Here is a 19,235-nt window from a genome sequence, read left to right as displayed (position 1 = left end):
ACTGGGTTTTATACTGGACAGTCTGACTTACCGCTGGTCTGTCCCCCATCTACTATGACTATGGCATGGGATGCCTTTACACCTGGCATTCTTCTTTTAATGCCTAGTCTCCTAGTATCATAAACAGCATTCATGTTCACCAAAACCTAGGAGAAGAAGATCCCAGTGATGAGGTGGGACAGGGGCTTCTCCCTGCAACGCACTGTAAAGTTCTGCAGATTTCTACAAAAGCTCGGTATGATGTCATCACATTAGGCTGCATAATCTATGCAATGCATTACTTCTGGGTCATTTAGGGGGTGGGGGAAGAGTTGGGAAACAGCATGGTCTAGTGGGATTCCGGAGCCTGAGTTCTAATCCCAGCTTTGCCACATGACCTTGGGCAAGTCCCTTAACTTCTCTGTGCCTCAATTACCCCATCTGTAAAATGGGGATTAAATCCTCTTCTCTCCTACTTAAACCATGAGCCCCATATGGAACAGGGACTGTGTCCGATCTGATAAACTTGTATCTACCCCAGTGCTGGGCATATAGTAAGTGCTAAATAAGTACCATAATTATTATTATTATTACGACCCTGGAGGTACTTCCCAAAAGAAGTGGACCATTAGCCCAGTGGTTAGAAGTTTTTAGCTAGTCCCATGAACAGCAGATCTTGGTGATCTTATCTTCCTGTTACCTGGCTTTCATTTCCTCCTGTTCTATGTGTTTTACCTTCAGGTCTACAGTGGCCCATGTGCCGTATCTCTCTCTCTCCCAGGTATGCAGGGAATTCTATGACTTCTGACTGCCTAGTTGTCATTACATCCTTTCCCCTAGTTGAGATGTAGATTCCAGGTAGTTAATAAAACACTTCATGTTCCTGAATTTGAAAGAAAGTAGTATAAATGAACTTGGGGCTTCGCAGACCAATCCAAATCCATATCGATCAAACTAAAGGATGATTTAGTATGAGGGCAAGTAGGTGGTTGAAATGTTCCCAGCCAGGGCTCAGGGCATCTAGACAATCACATAAGCCACAAACATTTGCTGACAGCTGGCCCACCCCTTCCCCACATCCTCATGAAAATGAAATCAAAAGGGAATAGGAAGGAGTCAAGTCAGAATATATGGGTGTTTTTTTAAATCTTCCTGCTACTTAGTATTCCTCAGGCTCATCCCGGTTTCTTCTAAACCTTGGCAGTGCTCATTTTCACACCACAGACGAGTTTAAAAACAAGACTTCAATCAGATATCACAAGGTCCAAAGTTAATGAAAAATCAACTCCATTTTAAAAAATATATGCATATATATGTAGGCGGAGAGACAGTGTGGCCAATCAAAAGGAGTATGGGACCTCCTCTTAGAAGATAAGCCTTCCAATTTCAGCTCTATCACTTGCCTGTTGATGGACCTTGAACAAGACACTTAAATTATCTGTGCCTCCATTTCCTCATCTATAAAATGGTCAGTAGTCTGACCTGATTGTCTTGTATATAGCCCAGAACTTAGTACAGAGGTTGTCATGTGTTGTGACCTTGGGAAAGTCACAACTTCTCTATGCCTCAGTTTCCTCAACTATAAAATGGGGATTCAATACCTGTTCTCCCTTCTACTTAGACTGTGAGCCTTGTGCAGGACAGGGACTGTAATAATAATAATGATGATGATGGCATTTTTTTAAGCGCTTACTATGGGCAAAGCACTGTTCTAAGCACTGGGGAGGTTACAAGGTGATCAGGTTGTCCCACGGGGGGCTCACAGTCTTAATCCCCATTTTACAGATGAGGTAACTGAGGCACAGAGAAGTTGAGTGACTTGCCCAAAGTCACACAGCAGATAAGTGGCGGAGCGGGATTAGAACCCATGACTTCTGACTCCCAAGCCCATGCTCTTTCCACTGAGCCACGCTGCTTCTCTATCTTACCTAATTAACTTGTACCTCCCCCAGAGCTCAAAACACTGTTTGGCACATAATAAGGGCTTAACAAATACCAGAAAAAATATAGTGAGCCCTTAATGAATACAGTTTTTTGTATTATTTAAAATGAGGATCAAATACTCATTGTCCCACCCTCCTAGACTGTGAACCTCATGTGGAAAAGGGACTGTATCCAATCTAATTATTTTGTATCCACAGCAGTAGTTAACAAATACCATCACTATAAAAATCATTGTTCTTTGTACTCGAAGACACCACCAAAGCACTGCAAACAACCAACATGGCAGGTTAATAAAGAACTCTCTTTGTGTGTGCGGTGCAGTCAAGACTGTAACTCTGACACTGGTTTTTTCAGTTTAACATGTTAGCCATAGATAAATTGCATCATCACAGTCAGCTAGTCAGTCATACTTATTGAGTACTCACTGTGTGCAGAACACTGTACTAAGAGCTTGGAAGAGTACACGATAACAGACACCGTCTCTACCCACAACAAGGTCACAGTCTAGTAGCTCTGTTTTAAAAGTACTGACCCAGGAATGAAGACCATGTGTTTTCACAAACAGGCATCGATAAGTTTTCAGAACTTTTAATCCTTCCAGCCTGTTCGCTCACTATCTCAAGATCTTGAAGGGGTTTGGTAGTTAAAACTCCTCTTTAAAAAGTTCAGATTTTCACCTCATGACTGATAACATGACTCAGTATGGACCTATCAGACAATATTGCCCACAGCATAGGTTAATGGCTGGTGGTTTGAGAAGAGAAGCAGTGGGATCTGGTGGATAGAAACAGGACATGGGAATCAGGAGCACTGGGTTCTAATCCTGACTCTACCACTTATCTGCTGTGTGCCTCAGTTAACTCAGCTATAAAAATGGGAATAAGATACTTGTTCTCCCTCCCCTTCAGACAGTGTGCCCCTTGTGGGACCGTGTCTGATCTGCTTATTACCGTATTTACTCCAACACTTAATAATAGTAATGGTATTAGTTAAATGCTATTTGCCTAGCACTATATTACACTGGGGTAGAAACAATTAATCAATCTGTAGTCAGTGGTATTTATTGAGTGCTTTCTATGTGCAGAGCAGTGTACTAAACACTTGGGAGAGCTTTGTCTTATACTCATCATCTCTGACCTACAACGACTCCATGGACACATCTCTCCCAGAATGCCCCACCTCCATCTGCAAACATTCTGGTAGTGAATCCATAGCATTTTCTTGGCAAAATACAGAAGTGGTTTACCTTTGTCTTCTCCTGCACAGTAAACTTGAGTCTCTCCCATGCCTCTGCTGCCCATCATAGGTGAGTTTTGACTTGTAGCAGATTGCCTTCCACTCGCTAACCACTGCCCAAGCTAGGAATAGAATGGGTATGCCTCTGCTCGACTCTTCCTCCCCTAGCCGAGACTGGTAGAGTACTGGAAACTCTCCAGGTGCGGTCCTGAGAGGGGCTGGGGAGAGTACAATACAACAGTTAGTAGACACCTTCCCTGCCCACTTGAGCTTACACTCTAGAGGGGGAGAAAATTAGATCCCTCTTGGGGCTCACAGTCTACGTAAGAGGGAGAACATTGAATCCCCATTTTGTAGATGAGGGAACAGAGAAAATTAAAGTAATTTGTCTGAGATCACTCAGCAGGCAAGTGGCAGAGCCATCCTTTGATACCTAGGCCCAGGCTCTTTCCCTTAGGCCAGTACAGCTCTTGGCACATAGTAAGAACTGAAGTACTGCAATTATCATTATTTTACACTAAAACCTCCACTGGGGAAGCACTTTGTTTTATGAATCTCTTTTGTCTCCCCAATTCAGCATAGTGAAGACAATCAGATTCCCCTGCTTTCCACCTCAGAGTGTGATACCCAGAACCTCCTCTGCCCGAAGGGGCTCCAGAAGAAAGTTCAGCCCCAAGCCCCCTTTGCTGGTGCTTCAATTAAGCCATTAGAAAGGATCCCAACTGTGTTCTTCTACAATGAGAGCCTACCCTGGGGAAATGAAGGGACTTTAATGGGGTCTTTGTCCACCTGACAAAGGTCAGCAAATCCCCCAGTAGTTAAACAGCCCATGTCCCCATGGAGCCTGCTCCATTAGAGCCCTGAGATCAAAGGATGACCAGTTAGAAGCTGTTAGTTTGAAAGAAGAAGGCTGCCCCTAAGCTGACTGCCTCGCAGCAATACAAAACACTCTCTCTGCTCACCCTGCCAATCAGACTGAGCGCCAAGCCTAGAACTTGAAATAAATCAGGCTGCACCTAAAAAAATTAGGAGTAGAGGTAGAGGGATATCCAATGTACCCTTGAGCTCTGCTTGGGTTCATCCTCGAGTAAGTGAGGATCGCTGCCCTCAGATTTCACCATGAGTAATCATCACCAATATTTATTGAGCACCAGCTGTGTGCCTGTGAGTCAGTAGGCCATGAGTTCTAATCCCAGCTCTGCCACTTGTCTGATTCATGGCCTTGAGCAAGTCACTTTACTTCTCTATGCCTCAGTTACCTCATCTGTAAAATTGAGACTGTTAGCCCCATGTGGGATAGGGACCACGTGCAACCCGATTTGCTTGTATCTCCGCCCCCCCCCCCCCCCCCCCCCCCCGCGCAGCAATTAGTGCAGTGTCTGGCACATAGTAAGCACTTAACAAATTCTACGATTATTATTTGGGCATCTGATGTCTCTCCACCTGATGGTTTTCATCGAAAAGTTTCACCGAACAAGTGACACTAGGCTTTCTCTGGCCTCAGAACCCAGATTCCCTGAAGCCAGCACTATGGTGCTGTTGCCAATTGTTTTGGCCAATTTGTTTTGAGAACTCTGCAGACTCCAACTTCAACCCATTAAGATGGAGGAAACCACTCCAACCTCACCATCAGACCAAACGAGTGGGCCAAACCCCCCAGCCCAAGAAGTGGATTTCAAGGAAGACAACCTGGAGTCCACCCTGCAACTTTCTGAAGCTGTTTTCTTGATCTCTCTGAATCTGTTGAAAATTTCAGCAGAAAAACCAAGATCGCTTCAAGACTCTCCCCTACAGAGGTTCTTACTTATATCTTCCACCTGTCACCTCCTCCAATACACCGTTCCATCAATCTTCCCCAAAATATAGTAAGAATATTAATTTATCCCCAACTTTAAAAAATCAGTTTATAGCCATTTCTGAACAATCACAACACAACAGTTCAATAGGGAAAAATATTTATTTTTAGGGTCAGTTACCTTGACAGGCAAAAAGCATTTCTCAATTTCATTCAGAAATACATAAAACATGCATAGACCAATATGGCCTGTCCTCACATATATTTAACATGGTAAATATAAGGAATAGACTGTCTGAATATAAATATCATTAAAAAAATAAGTATGTCACAAAATTTAATCCGAACTTCTTTAGCCAGTTCCAATAAAGTAAATAAATCTGCTGCTCTCAAAATTCACCCAATTTTCACCTTTCAGTGTCACCCATAAACAACTCTTTACTGACACATTTACAACAAACAACCAATTAAGGGAACTGCCCGATCTAGAGACCTTAATTTTTCAGATCCAAGTAGACCGTCACCAGATTATGATGTCTGCCACTGAGCTAGGTAAGGTGTTTTTTTCTGGGGAGCGATAAAGTAAAGGCAAAACAAGGTGGGAAAATACTTCTGCAGGAGTGCAATAAAGGTGAGGTAGACTAGTTTACACAAAACACATCCTGATATACAGTAGTACAATGTCTTTCAGTTTTGCATTTTTATGAATTAAAAAAAAAGAAGTCTTTCATTTCTAATGTTGGTTTCTTTCCCCAACGTATGTTTCCAATTTGTGCATTCCTTGCAAAATCTTCTCATGGAGCTTTTTAGTGTCTCCCTGAAATCTGCCAGACGGATGAGTCAGACACGCAGACAGACACACACACACACACACACACACTCCCTTTCGAACCTTCTCCAAATGTGTCTTCTCTTCTCCTGACAGATGCATCACTAATTAACGTATGTTACTTGGTCTTTGTTTCCTCCCAGATTGGTCCCATGTAACCCATCCATTTACATTCCTGGGCGAGGAGGGGCAAAGCACTTCTCTTCTGGTGAAACCCAACGAAGGCAGGGGCTACAATCTCCTCTACCTTTCTTGGAATGTTCAGCATAAGAGCCCTTGGACCCTTGCCAACCTGGAACGGGTAAGAGTTTCTGCCATGGAGATTCTGCCACGCTTTGCCAACCAGTCTGGAAGAGCATCTGAGGATTACATGAAGCCATTTCTCAACTAAGATGTTGTCTTCAGACTTTCCCAGATGTTCCGTTTTTCATGTGCCCGGTTATGCGTCACCGTCTTTGCCATGTGCAGCTCCACTTTCAGCTTTGCAACGTTAAAGGCCGCTTTGATGCGATTACCGATGGCCTCCAACCTACAAGACAATAGAGGTGCAACGTTTGTTAACAATAAATTACTATTCCCAGGTGAAAGAAATACGTAACATTAGAGTCTTGTTAGAGTACAGTCATCTAGACTGTAAATTTCTCTCTGGACTGTAAACTCCTTGTGGGCAGGGAATGTGTCTACCAGATCATTTGTATTGTCCAAGAGCTTAGTACAGTGCTCTGCACACATTCAGGAAGCACTTAATGAATATCACTGATTGATATTCTAAATCTGACATCCAAACTTCTTTCACCACAAATTGCAGACCCCAGATTCACCCTGTGAATATCTATTAGGGGCCATAAGAATAAACACCAGCTCTAGAGTTCAGAGACTAGAAGAAATCAGGACAGGTTTTTTTCATACTCTTCTCCTTTCTATTATCTTTTTGCTTCCTTTATTTGTGGGAATCTACAGGCTTGGAGTTACTACAAGGATATCAGTGCAGGCAAGTGTAGTATATTGTTTCTTAGCCTAGTGAAGGAGAGCTTCAAAGAGAGTGGGTGTTCATTTGTGGAAGGAGGGAGAGATTGGCAAATATAGACAGGGTCAATGCAGAATTTTGGCATGCTTAATGGTTCTTGAAAACTATGGGATGGGGAGGAACCCCTTAAACTACAGGTTGGTGGGGAAGCTTCATGGCCTAATGGAAAGAGTCGGAGGACATGGGTTCTAATCCTGGCTCTGCTACTTGTCTGCTGTGTGACCTTGGGCAAATCACTTAACTTTTCTGTGCCTCAGTTACCTCATCTGTAAAATGGGGGTTGAGACTTTGAACCCCATGTGGACTATGTCCAACCTGATTAGCTTGTATCTATCCCAGTGCTTAGTACAGTGTCTAGCACATAGTAAGCGCTTAAAATTTATCATTAAAAAACAGAACAAAAAAGCTCAGGTAAGAAAGGGAAGCATCATTGCCTCTATTTCATAAACAGAGAAACTGAGCTTCAGAGGGACTTGGTGGCTTTGCCCAAGGCCACATGCTGATTTCCTTGCAAAGGACTCAGAGCACTTCGACCATAAAGCCTCTCACCTCTTGCCTTTGGATTTCCAGGAAAGATTCTTCAAAACAATAGGGATTTTGTACACTTTCTAAATGTAGACCATGTGAGAGATCTAAGGGCAGGATTCTCCCCTGGGCATAGGAAATCAAACATGTCCAGGGTCTGGAGCTCCATGTCAAAGGCAATATGAGAATATGACTTGGCCACATTACCAGTTAGCACAAACGTACATATCGGGACTTAATTGCCAAGCCGGAGATCAAGCCCTGAATTGACATTTGTTATCTGCCAAATAGAATCCCTTCTTTAAAAAAACAGTATGTTCTAAATCTCACCAACCCTGCCTAATGACTTTATTTTTTCCAAGGTCATCTGAATAACAGCTATGCTTTCAAGAATCTGCATGCATGTGACAGATGGATGAAAATGGACTCTCCTTGCCCCGACTTGACTTCCTGAGAGAAAACACGAGCTGCTTGATCCTTCCCAATTTTGAGGGGCAGGACACTCCTGCTCTGAGGGGGTGCAGGGGGCAAAACTGCTATTGACACCAACAGATCACCACTAAATTTGAGGATATAATACCTCTGCTCCACACAACCCAATGGACCGGACCTTAAGGCTCTTCAAAATCGAGAAGAATTAGCATGACTAGTTTAGATGGGCAAAGGTCATGTTTGAACACAGGAAAAACATGTTTCTAGACAAAACAAGTGGACACTACTAAAAACCAGAGCTAGCTTAGAAAACTTAGCTGGGCACCCGGGACATACCCCAACCACAGACATGTTTAGTGGGCTCATCTGGTTTTCCCTGTGACCCTGGCCGCTTTTGCCAGATCAATGAGACTTCCTTACCTTCTCATCTTTCTCCTGTTCACCAACTGCCAGTACACGCACTTAAGCCCGAGGTCTGTACATTGTTCACCTTTCTTAAGTTGTTTCCGACCTTGTTCCAGAGTGTTTTGGGCCCTGTTAGAGAGTAAAGAGAAAAAAAAAATTGAAACCAGATGCATCTTCAATCCTGTCAGAATTAATACTACCGTCAAGTCAGAAGACTACCATCCCTTTGGAAAGGAGGGCTAAGTGGGTGGGAGGACATGGAATGGTATAAACCTGATTGAAAAACAAGGTGATTATACCCACCAGAGTTCCTTTCCCGTCTGGCAGAAGTCCCGACACTTCTTGTCTTTTTGGTTGGCACACTGGCATCTATTGTTGCCGTCTGATTGCTTCAGAGGGAATGAATCTTGCAGTGCACGCTTGGATCTGGAAGGACCTCCAAGCCCATAGGGAACAGTGTGCCTAGGATCAAAACAGGGGGAAATGGATATCATCCTGATGGATTGTCTTTAAAATGACACATTCCTCCGGGTAATAGCATCCCCAGACAAGCCCAAAGAGCTCATGTAATGCAAGCCTTGGCAGAGCACTGTTTAAGACGCCAAGGATGGTAAAGTCAGGAGTTTTGTCAGCTGATGGCACTGAGCATGCACAAGTAGGACAAAATGATTATCCCAGCTCTTCCACTTAATGAAATTCCATTTTAAATGAACCATTCCCAAGTCCTTCTTTCCATAAACAACATTGTTATTCTGACCAAAATTATGACAATCCCATCATGTAATTGGCATATAGATGCTTTGGTGTCTGTTTCACATTTTCTTCCTCGACTAATTTTCTGCTCCGTGATTCGAAGCTTTTCTCGGGGACTTCAGTTTAGCTCCATGACATACAGGATTACCAAACCCATTTACAATGTAGTCCATGGATCAGGAGTCAGGAAAGATGTATTAGAGCTGAGTGTCATTTCTACCCAGAAGATAGCAGTCCCATATGTGAGCTCATAAGGTCACCTTTGTGTCTCTCTCCCAGTAGAGAGTGGATTAAAACTTTCCTAGAAATGATCCTCGTTGGGAGAGTGTGCAGGAATTAGAGTAATTTTACCTCCCAGAACTCTTTGATTCATGCTTTTCCCAACCAACCTAAGATGAAACCATCTGCTTCTTAAGTATCATCTTTGTCCTCCTCTCTCCCACCCGCGTCAAACGCTAAAGTGCTATTGACAAAACTCACAGGTCCCTGTTCACTATTGCCTAAGGTGACATAAGACAAAGGGATTTTTCTGTATTTTGGAGATGACCCAGAATTCTTTACACGCCACCTTTATTCCTATTCCGGACCGTTCCTTTCTAACCTCTTCAGGGTCTGGCCCCTGGCTTGGGAATGGCCCTAACCTCCTGGAAGCACTGGGGGCCCCTCGGATCCTAGCCCAGGCACTTGCCGTCCACACTTCACTTGCATTTCTGGAGACCTATCATTCGTTCACTCAAACGTGTTTATTGAGCGCTTACTGTGTGCAGAGCTCTGTACTAAGCACTTGGAAAGTATAACTCGGCAACAGATAGAGACAATCCCTATCCAACAACGGGCTCACGGTCTCCGGGAAATGTGCATTAGGCTCTCAATGGCAACTAGCTTTTCCAGGCTACCCTTTCGTTAGTGCTCTGGGCGACGGGGCAGCAACGGGTCCTCTGCTAAGAACAGAGGTGCCCCCTTTTATTTTGACGGGTAGAATAGCCCCACTAAGGCACTGAAGTCGACTTTCCCGGCTTGCAAGGAACTGGTAACTGGTAACTGGTTCCAGTTACTAGACCAGTACCAAAGCTGAAGGCTAGGGGAACAATGCCCTCTAGAGACTCACTCGGGTGTGTTGATCCAGATGATGTCCAGGTGGCAGAAATAAACGCATTCTTTATCCAACAAGGAGGAGCAGGAGCAACGTTTGGATCGGCGGGGCCGCCAGGGGGCAGGGGGATGATGCAGCTCAACCCCAATCGCAGCTTCAGTGCTCAAATCAGCGCCCAAAACTGCTGGAGAGAGAAAAGACAGAACAGGAGAGAATTAGCGGGAGCTAATCCACCCCAATGCCTCAAAATCCTGGGGTTAATTAGCCCGCAGAGGAAGGGGGAGCTTCCAGAATGATCCCTTTTCTGGGCCCTCAACTAAAGCTGGAGCACTTTGTACACCGTGAGCACTCAACAGACACCACTGATCAATTTGCTTTCTTCCCCATCGCTCCCCTTGGTACACCCGAGTGCCAAAAAGACAAATCCGGAAGACGATACAAATCCACTGCCTACTGCGGTTTCCACGTGTACTCAGCACGGAGCCCACAGAGCCACTGAAGCAAGATGAGTAGAAAGGAAAGGCTTTTTAAAATAATGTCTCAAATTCCAGTCCTCCTCCCGGCCCCCCGTCGAGATTGCTGACTCTCCTTCAGGCTGCCTGGTTCATCCACTCCGGTTTCCCACATTATCTAGCGTACGGTTGGTAAAATAGGTCACTTTTGGTTAGTAATTTGAGGGAAAGCATTTAGGGGGAGAAGAGGAAAGTCAGCTGCTTTACTGCTGAGATTACAGATGTTTTAAACCCTGCGGAGTTAACTTTAGACTATAAAAACCCCTCTAACCACGGTGGGGGTTGAGTTGAAGCATCCTAATCCTTTAACTGCTGCCCCAGGACTGACTCTGCACCTCTGGTAATGGGGCACAGGAGCCCAGCACATGGGAAAACTGGCAACCCTCGGCCAGCTCCGGCAATATTAGTCCTCCTTCCTGGCTCACTGATTTGCTTTAATGCCCAGGTATTACTCATCCAAAGTGCCAAACTTTGCAGATTTCTTGCAATCAGACACATGGAGGGATTTAAATTGCCATCCAAGCCCTTAGATTTGGGTTACAGGGTGGGGAAGAAAAGCACATATACCTAGAAGGAGAGGAAAACTCTCTGTACCCAAAATCGCAAATTGGATAATCCTGGAATTTGGGTTTCTACTCCCTCCACTGCCAAGACAGGTGAATAAATCTGCAAAGCTCAGGTCGGTTTGGATGCCAAAAACCTGCCAGAAAGAACCTTAAAATCAATAGTGATAAAATGCAAAGCAAGCATCTGGTCTCTCCCTCAAACCCACCTGGGGGCTTTAGAAGACAAGACTTAACTCCAGGTGAGTTCTCCTCTCAAGCATTGGCTAATTCAGACTTTAACAAAATTCCTTGGCTTCAATCTGAAACCACCCTATAATATTTTATATGCTGCCTGACTTGTGTCAACAGCAGGATTTGGTGATAACATGTGCTACCCTGAAGTGCTGGCAAGTAACTTACGCACACGCACACACATATATTTCTACATATGTGCATACGGAAATGTATATAATATATACAATCCCCAGGGATAGCTGGTATTTGGTCTTTATTGAAAGAGAAAATATCCAAGCAAAATTAGGGGAGAGAAAAAAAATTCAGAACAAATTTGTGATCAATGTTGTGATCAGTAATGGGCATCCAGGCATCTCAGAATTTTCTTTACCCGAAGTCCTGGTAACTTTGGGTAACTCTTTTAAGACCACTGATTAATGAGCTGTGATAAGAAAGGGGAGAAAAGAAATGAGAAAAGCATTAAGATGGGTAATTAAGCCATTATTACTCAGAAGCTCACAAGCATGCATGCCTACCTGTCTCCAGAGCGCCTTGGAAAGCCACAAACAGCAGAGAAAAAATCATCTGGAAATAATCCATTCTGAAAGCGATCAAATATCACCTCTGACAACCCAAACTAAACGAATGAAAATTATTTCAGTTCCCCAAACTACTTCTGATCATTCAGACCCAAAGTTATTTTTTCAGTCTAAGTGCCCCGTAGAAGAAAGTCTCTGCCTGGAGAGAGGGCAAGTGAAAAGGTCTGAAAATGCTGTAATCATCCAGTAAGAAGCACCAGGAAACCTGAGGATCCTTTCAGCTACTCCTCCAGTGCAGATGCGAAAGCGCGTCTGGCTTGGACAGCTCTCTGGCTCCTTTTTATATTGAACCCCCATAGAGCGGGTAAACAGCTCCGACTTTATTTTATCCTAAGACAATGTTATTGTGTTATTAGTCACCGAGAGGCAACGTGCAGACGGAGATAAGGGCAGGCTGGAAAGGAAATAACTGCAAACTTCAGAGAGGCAGACGCCGTCTGACAATTCAGGGGCAGGGCTAAGAAAAAGAAAATACCCATTAGAGACCTTTGGTAAACCTGCCGGAGGAGTGTCGAATTCTGCTTCCCTTTCGCAGCGCTGCCAGTCCTAGAGTTCAAGAATCAGAAGAGGGACTAAAAAAAAAAAAAAAAAAAAAAAAAAAGTCATGAGATTGGTATGAGAAGTATGAGGCACAGTTTAAATAGATTGTATTGTTGTATGAGGTTGGGGTTTTTTATTTGTTTGTTTTGTTTTACTTTTTCTGTTCTGTAACTTTTGATATACTCAAGCCAAAAAGGAGGGACCCTCTCCCCCCTTCTCCTCCCCACCCAACCTGCACATGGGAATGATCAATCCTCTCCTCAAACCTCTCTAATGCTTAGAACGGTGCCTCCAGCGCTTAGCTCACAGTAAGTGCTTAACAAATACCATTATTAATAACGCTGCCCACCCCCCCCCCAATTTTCCCCAACAATAAGGAAGAGTCAGGGGAGGTTGTAGTGGTGGGACATTGAACACAAACTTGCAACAGTAGTTGAGGTTGAGTGGGGAGTCCCTATATGCCAAAGCCTTTTTTGTTTCCTCCTCAAACCCCTCCAACTGAGGAAGTGGAAGGAGAAAGGGAGTATATTGGGGTGAGAGTAGCCCCCAAATACCTCTTTTCCCCCAGCAACAGGGCAACAGGCAAATTCATTCATTCAACAGTATTTATTGAGCACTTACTGTGTGCAGGGCACTGTACTAAGCGCTTGGGAAGTACAAGTTGGCAATAGAGACGGTCCCTACCCAATAACGGGCTCACAGTCTAGAAGATGGAGAAATACGTCACTGCAAGGAACGGCCCCCCAGGAATGCCACGAGAACTAATGGAAAGAGCATGTGCCTGGGAGTCAGAAGACCTAGGTTCTAATCTCGGCTCTGCCACTTGTCTGCTGTGTGACCTTGGGCATTTCACTTAACTTCTCTCTGCCTCATTTTCCTCATCAGTAAAATGGGGATTCAGGGTCTGTTCTCCCTCCTACTTAGACTATGAGCTTCAAGTGTGACAGGGACTGTGTCTGGCCTGATTTAGTTGCATCTACCCCAGTACTGAGAACAGTGCTTGACACACGGTAAGCTCTTAAATACCATAATAAATAAATAAATAAATAAATACTAGCTCATGGGACTCCCTCTTTCCCAGTCCACCTCTTTGTTCTGCATGAATTGTGTCCTAGCCCCTTTTCCCAGGTTTGCCTTGGATTCTCCACCCCTTCTCTCCCTTTCCTCACCACTAACTTTTTCATCTATGCAACGTGAGGAAGAAAACCAGCCCTATTACCTATAAAGAAAGCCATAGGCTCAAGCCCCCATTGCTTTCCCTGGTCCTTGAGGGCTCATGGAGAGAGGTCTGACTCGGATTTCTCTGAAGAGGCAATGGGCGCAGCAACACCAGTAACACTGGACCATTTCCCCCATGTCAGCTTGAACTGAATTAGGGGTCACTGTGAACAGCCGAGAGATTAGCTCTAACCAGGGAACACCTTCCCCTATGCCTTCCCAACGGCTGTGGAAGAGATATGCCCACCTAGACTCCACAGAAAGGATCTCCCTTCCCCAGACTGGTAGTCCTTCTCCTTACAACACTTCTACACATATATATGTGCGCGCACCCACATGCACTTTGAGTGTGACTGGCAAATGTTTTCTTGAGATAGATTCAGCTGTAGTGGGCTGTTGTTCTGTCAGTTAGTGGTAGCCTGGGAAAAAAATACAGGGCCCAGAAGGGGCAATTCTGGGTGGGTAAACTTTGTCCCCCGTGTCAGATATCTGATAGATAAATGAATTTTGTATCTCCACAATGACTCACCCTTCTTAATTCCTACACAACTCTGAAATAAATCCTACTCAGGGCAGGGATTGTGTCTATTACTCCTACTAGCCTCTCGCAGTAGGCATTCAATGAATACTAATAATGAGTGAGGGAAGAGGCCTTCAAGTTGTAAGTTTCTCAAGGGAAGGGACTGGACTTTTAACTTCTGGGTATGTCCCAAGTGCCTAGTACAGTGCTGTGTACACAGGGAGTGCCCAGTCAGTGCCACTAATGTTGACCATCTGTCAACAGAGCAGCGGGGAACATCCCTGGCTGTCCAGGGTTTTTTGTTTTTTGGGATTTTTTAAGATCTGTTAAATGCTTACTATGTGGCAAGCACTGTACTAAGTGCTGCTGACTACCTGTTGCATTGTGGTGTTCCAAGTAGTTGGCACAGGGCTCTTCACTCAGTAAGTGTTCAATAAATATCACTGATTGATTGAACGGCACATTTTCCCTCTGGCTCACCATCCTGCTGACCTTTCCCTGGAAACCCAGAGCCCCTACCCCAATGTTGCCTGCTGGGTTGTCTGCTGTCCTGAACCCATGACAACTTGACATGGAGCTGGGGAGATGCCATCCCTTGGCTGTCCAGGATTCCAACGTGTCTACTGACTCTGTTACATTGTACTCTCCGAAGAGCTTAGTACAGTGCTCTGCACAGAGCAGAGAAGCACCATGATCTAGTGGATAGAGCATGAGCCTGGGAGTCAGCAGGTAATGGGTTCTAATCCCTGCTTTGCCACTGGTCTGCTGTGTGACCTTGGGCAAGTCACTTCATGGCTCTCTGCCTCAGTTCCCTTATCTGTAAAATGGGGATTAAGAATGTGAGCCCTATGTAGGACAGGGACTGTGTCCAACCCAAATAACTTGTTATCTACCCCAGCATTTAGAATCATGCCTGGCACACAGTAAACACTTAACAAATACCATTATTATCATTATTATTATTATTATTATTAAGTGCTCAATAAATACCAATGATTGATGGATTGGTCGGGGGGAAGGTTTGCACATGCCTTCTTTTGTAATTTTCTGGTGCCAGTCTTCAGCCCCCCAAGGGGCTCATCCTCTCACTCCATACCTCCCCTGGGCCCTGACACCCCATCAGCCCCCTTGACCCCCTGGGGCAGGGCCCAAGCAGAGACCCAGGGGAAATGACTTTCCCTGACTTTCCCATCACTGTTGATGGCACTACCATCCTTCCCATCTCACAAGCCCGCAACCTTGGTGTCATCCTCGACTCCTCTCTCTCGTTCACCCCTCACATCCAATCTGTCACCAAAAACTGCCACTCTCACCTCCGCAACATTGCCAAGATCCACCCTTTCCTCTCCATCCAAACCGTTACCCTGCTGGTTCAATCTCCTGATGGGATTACTGCATCAGCCTCGTCTCTGATCTCCCATCCTCCTGTCTCTCCCCACTTCAATCTATACTTCACGCCACTGCCCAGATCATCTTTGTGCAGAAACGCTCTGGGCATGTTACTCCCCTCCTCAAAAATCTCGAGTGGCTGCCAATCAACCTACGCATCAGGCAAAAACTCCTCACTCTCGGCTTCAAGGCACTCCATCACCTCGCCCCCTCCTACCTCACCTCCCTTCTTTCCTTCTACAGTCCAGCCCACACCCTCCGCTCCTCTGCCGCTAATCTCCTCACCGTGCCTCATTCACGGCTGTCTCCCCGTTGACCCCCGGCCCACGTCCTCCCCCTGACCTGGAATGTCTTCCCTCCGCACATCTGCCAAGCTAGCTCTCTTCCTCCCTTCAAAGCCCTACTGAGAGCTCACCTCCTCCAGGAGGCCTTCCCAGACTGAGCCCCCTCCTTCCTCTCCCCCTCCCCATCCCCCCCTGCCCTACCTCCTTCCCCTCCCCACAGCACCTGTATATATGTTTGTACAGATTTATTACTCTATTTTACTTGTACTTATTTACTATTCGATTTATTTTGTTAAGATCTTTTGTTTTGTTCTCTGTCTCCCCCTTTTAGACTGTGAGCCTGCTGTTGGGTAGGGACCGTCTCTATATCTTGCCAACTTGTACTTCCCAAGCGCTTAGTACAGTGCTCTGCACATAGCAAGTGCTCAATAAATGCGAATGAATGAATGAATGAGTGAATGAATGAATGAAATGACCTGGAATTCCCGCAAGAATCAATGGTGAAGAAATCCCCACGGTTGACACTCCTTCCCACCCCCGGAGCCCTCTGGGTTGAGGGACAGAACTGCGGATCCCGCCCGCATCCCTGGCTGGTCCCGCGTCTTTCCGCCACCCGCACGGTGACGACTCTAGCCCCGGGGCCCGACTCCCCAGTCCTCCCCCAGCCACAAATGAAGCAAAAAGAAACCAGCCCACACAGCTTCCCACTAGCCACTATTCCCTCTGTTGGTGTCATCGGGCCAGCCTTATCTCAGCTCTAAACTGAGAAGCAGCATGGCTCAGGCCTGTGAGTCAGAAGGACATGAGTTCTAATCCCAGCTCTGCCACTTGTCTGCTGTGTGACCTTGGGCAAGTCACTTCACTTCTCTGTGCCTCAGTCACTTCATCTCTCAAATGGGGATTGAGACTGTGAGCCTCATGTGAGACAGGAACTGTGTCCAATCTGATTTGCTTGTATCCACCCCAGCATTTAGAACAGTAAGTGCTTAACAAATACCATCATTAGTATTATTATTAATAATAATTTTAGTGCCCAGCTTGGGCCAAGCTTTATCGCCTATGTCATCCTTGTCTTAATCCTAAAGACCCTGGCTCATTGCGCAGTGGCCTCTCCACTGTCCCACTCCAGCGCAGGCTGGCTGCTTGGCAAAACCTTCCCGGAGACAGGGGAAAGGGAAAAAAAAATAAAACAAAACCTGTTTTACGAGTTAGAGGGTGGCTCCCTGCTCTTCTCCTTCTCTCCCATCTCCTCCTCCTCCCACCTGAGGAAATGCCAGCAATGGGGGCAGGGGAGAGGAAGGGGAAGAAGGAGACAAAAGAAAGTCAAAGGAAAGGAGATTCTCATCTTCTGCTTTGACACCAGTTGGGAAATACCCCCAGTAGCTCTCTCCTAGAGGAGGGAGTGGGAAGGGAGGAAAAGGAAAGAGAGGAGAATGAAGGAAGAATGTCATTTTTCCAACTGAAACAATTTGTTGTTACAGTTCTTGATCTTGCTGTTTGTTCCCTGGAAACAATTAGATAATGTTATTTTCTCTGTACTTTCCCCCTGAATCTTTCTCTGTATTTATAGGCTTCTATAAATAGAGTAACCCATCCCAAACAATGAGATAGGACAGAGAAGCAATGTGTTCAATCCAGCACACTCTGGTTTTGCTATTTTCCATCTTTTTTGCTTAACAAAATTTGTCACTTGGCCCTTGAGCACAACTATGTGAGATTTTGCTGTTAATGCAGTAAAAGCCATTAATACAACTGGGGCTGACCACGCATTTTGACCGTGAAGCAATGGAATTGGGAAGTGGCCGGTCAATGGGTCAAAGGCAGGATGATATACTGTATATTAAAACCAAATGTCCTGTGTGTTGATGCTAATGTAATTATCCTTAACCAGAAATCCACATCTTTCATAATAGTTTCAATCCTATGTTGACTGTATTGAATTTCGGTTTTCCTGTAACTCTGATGTGAAAAGCTGTGCTCTAAGAGCAACAATCCTAGGACACATTATATACCTCCAATCCTCCCATACAAACAAATCTTCTCCAGAGAAGTAGGTTATTATGGTTGATTTAGTGCAGCAAGCAGAATGATTGCCAGGGGAGATTTACCCCGTGCATTTTAAAAACATGTAACTTGTGCAACTCTATTTTCTTTACACATCCGTGCATAGTGCATAACAGATGGTGAATGTTTAGTTTAAAAGGCGATGTCTCACGAGTTAGCCTATGTGGTTGTTTATGCCTCATTATGGCAGGAATTAAGCACTGGTTCAGTTCCCTTTCCCACATCCATACTCCCCCCTGGTACCCAACCAATATTACACATTGAAAGTGATGATTTATTTGCCCTGTAAGGAACAGGTAAAGTGTGTTTTTCAAATTCAAGACATTATATGGAGGTTATACAAGGACTTAGCTAGATTCCTTGCATTTTCTCAGAGAAAACACTGGGCAGGTCTACGTGGTTTGAGCAATTGACATAGCAGGGAAACTTCCCTCTCACAATGTTCTTCTTTTGATGATTTCTCAGAGTTAGGGGAGATCTGAATTTTATATATGGGTAAATTAACTTCCCAGAAAATTTACCCAAGAAGGCTCACCTGTCACATGGGAGACTCCGACTGAGTGTCCGGTCCAGTTCAGCACTGTTGGACAGAGAACACCTATTAAAGGAAAAGGCAAATTGAAGGAAGCTTCTTCCCTTTCAGGGACTGAGACACTGAAAAGGCCAAGATTAAAACTCTGCAGCATCCACCAGGGTAGCCAGGGCTCAAATCCATATTCTTCTTTGAATGGAGGGGGTGATAGGGGAATCCATGCTTCAGTTCCACTGATGGGGGTGAAGACATTGGGTGTAAAAATTTACAGGAAACAGTTGAAACCGTACAGATCTGATGATGAAAACATCTTTCTCCAAGGCGAACATTCAGTACGTTCAGGCACGAAGACCCAGAAAGGGAGAGGAGTATCTAGGGGACGTTAAATTACAGCAAGCAGAGGGACTCCATTCTGGCCCTTACCATCAGGAGCCCTAAGAGCTGAGAAGGACATGTTTGACAAATAGAACAGAGTCAATCACTGAAAGCTACACCCCCGACTGGATGAACTATATGTCCAGGGTCAGGTGAGGAGGATTGGGAAAGATCGAATGATTGGCTGAAATTTAACCACTTGATCCAGCCTCCTGTCCAACTGGGATGTGGCATCTGGGTGCTGTCAGGTCCTAGGAGGAGCAAGTGGGACCAGGAGACAGCAGGACTTGGGGCAGCTCAGTAGGGGAAAATAGTGGGAACCATCCCTCTCACCTGGATGGAGCCTCCAGAGTCGCCCATTACACAGTGCCTTAGGGGCACTTAGATCCATTGGCCAGAAAAACA

At 45.1% G+C, this 19,235-nt stretch overlaps 1 protein-coding gene and 1 non-coding gene across 4 annotated transcripts; both read right to left on the bottom strand.

Annotated features, from left to right (window-relative positions):
* Positions 1–3,239: 3,239 nt before the first annotated feature.
* Positions 3,240–3,377, bottom strand: LOC119949738. The gene has a single exon (XR_005457276.1). It is a non-coding gene; the product is annotated as a small nucleolar RNA SNORA7 (small nucleolar RNA).
* A 1,720-nt stretch (positions 3,378–5,097) lies between these two features.
* Positions 5,098–18,931, bottom strand: EDN1 (endothelin 1). Of its 3 annotated transcripts, none has more exons than XM_038771553.1 (5): positions 18,459–18,931; positions 10,034–10,202; positions 8,476–8,634; positions 8,188–8,301; positions 5,098–6,312 (listed from the first exon to the last, which is right to left on the bottom strand). In XM_038771553.1, the coding sequence occupies exons 1-5, from the start codon at positions 18,607–18,609 to the stop codon at positions 6,171–6,173; spliced, it is 735 nt and encodes a 244-aa protein (XP_038627481.1). In that variant the 5' UTR covers positions 18,610–18,931; the 3' UTR covers positions 5,098–6,170. The 3 variants fall into 3 exon arrangements, with proteins under 3 accessions (XP_038627481.1, XP_038627482.1, XP_038627483.1); XM_038771554.1 differs by lacking the exon at positions 18,459–18,931 and adding an exon at positions 11,846–12,222; XM_038771555.1 differs by lacking the exon at positions 18,459–18,931 and adding an exon at positions 11,846–12,222 and having other exon boundaries at positions 10,034–10,199.
* Positions 18,932–19,235: the final 304 nt, after the last annotated feature.

Source organism: Tachyglossus aculeatus, chromosome X2 (genome assembly GCF_015852505.1).
Source record: "Tachyglossus aculeatus isolate mTacAcu1 chromosome X2, mTacAcu1.pri, whole genome shotgun sequence".
In the NCBI taxonomy this organism is placed as follows: domain Eukaryota; kingdom Metazoa; phylum Chordata; class Mammalia; order Monotremata; family Tachyglossidae; genus Tachyglossus; species Tachyglossus aculeatus.
Note: the sequence above shows the minus strand (reverse complement) of the source record. Positions and strands in the feature narration are given on the sequence as shown.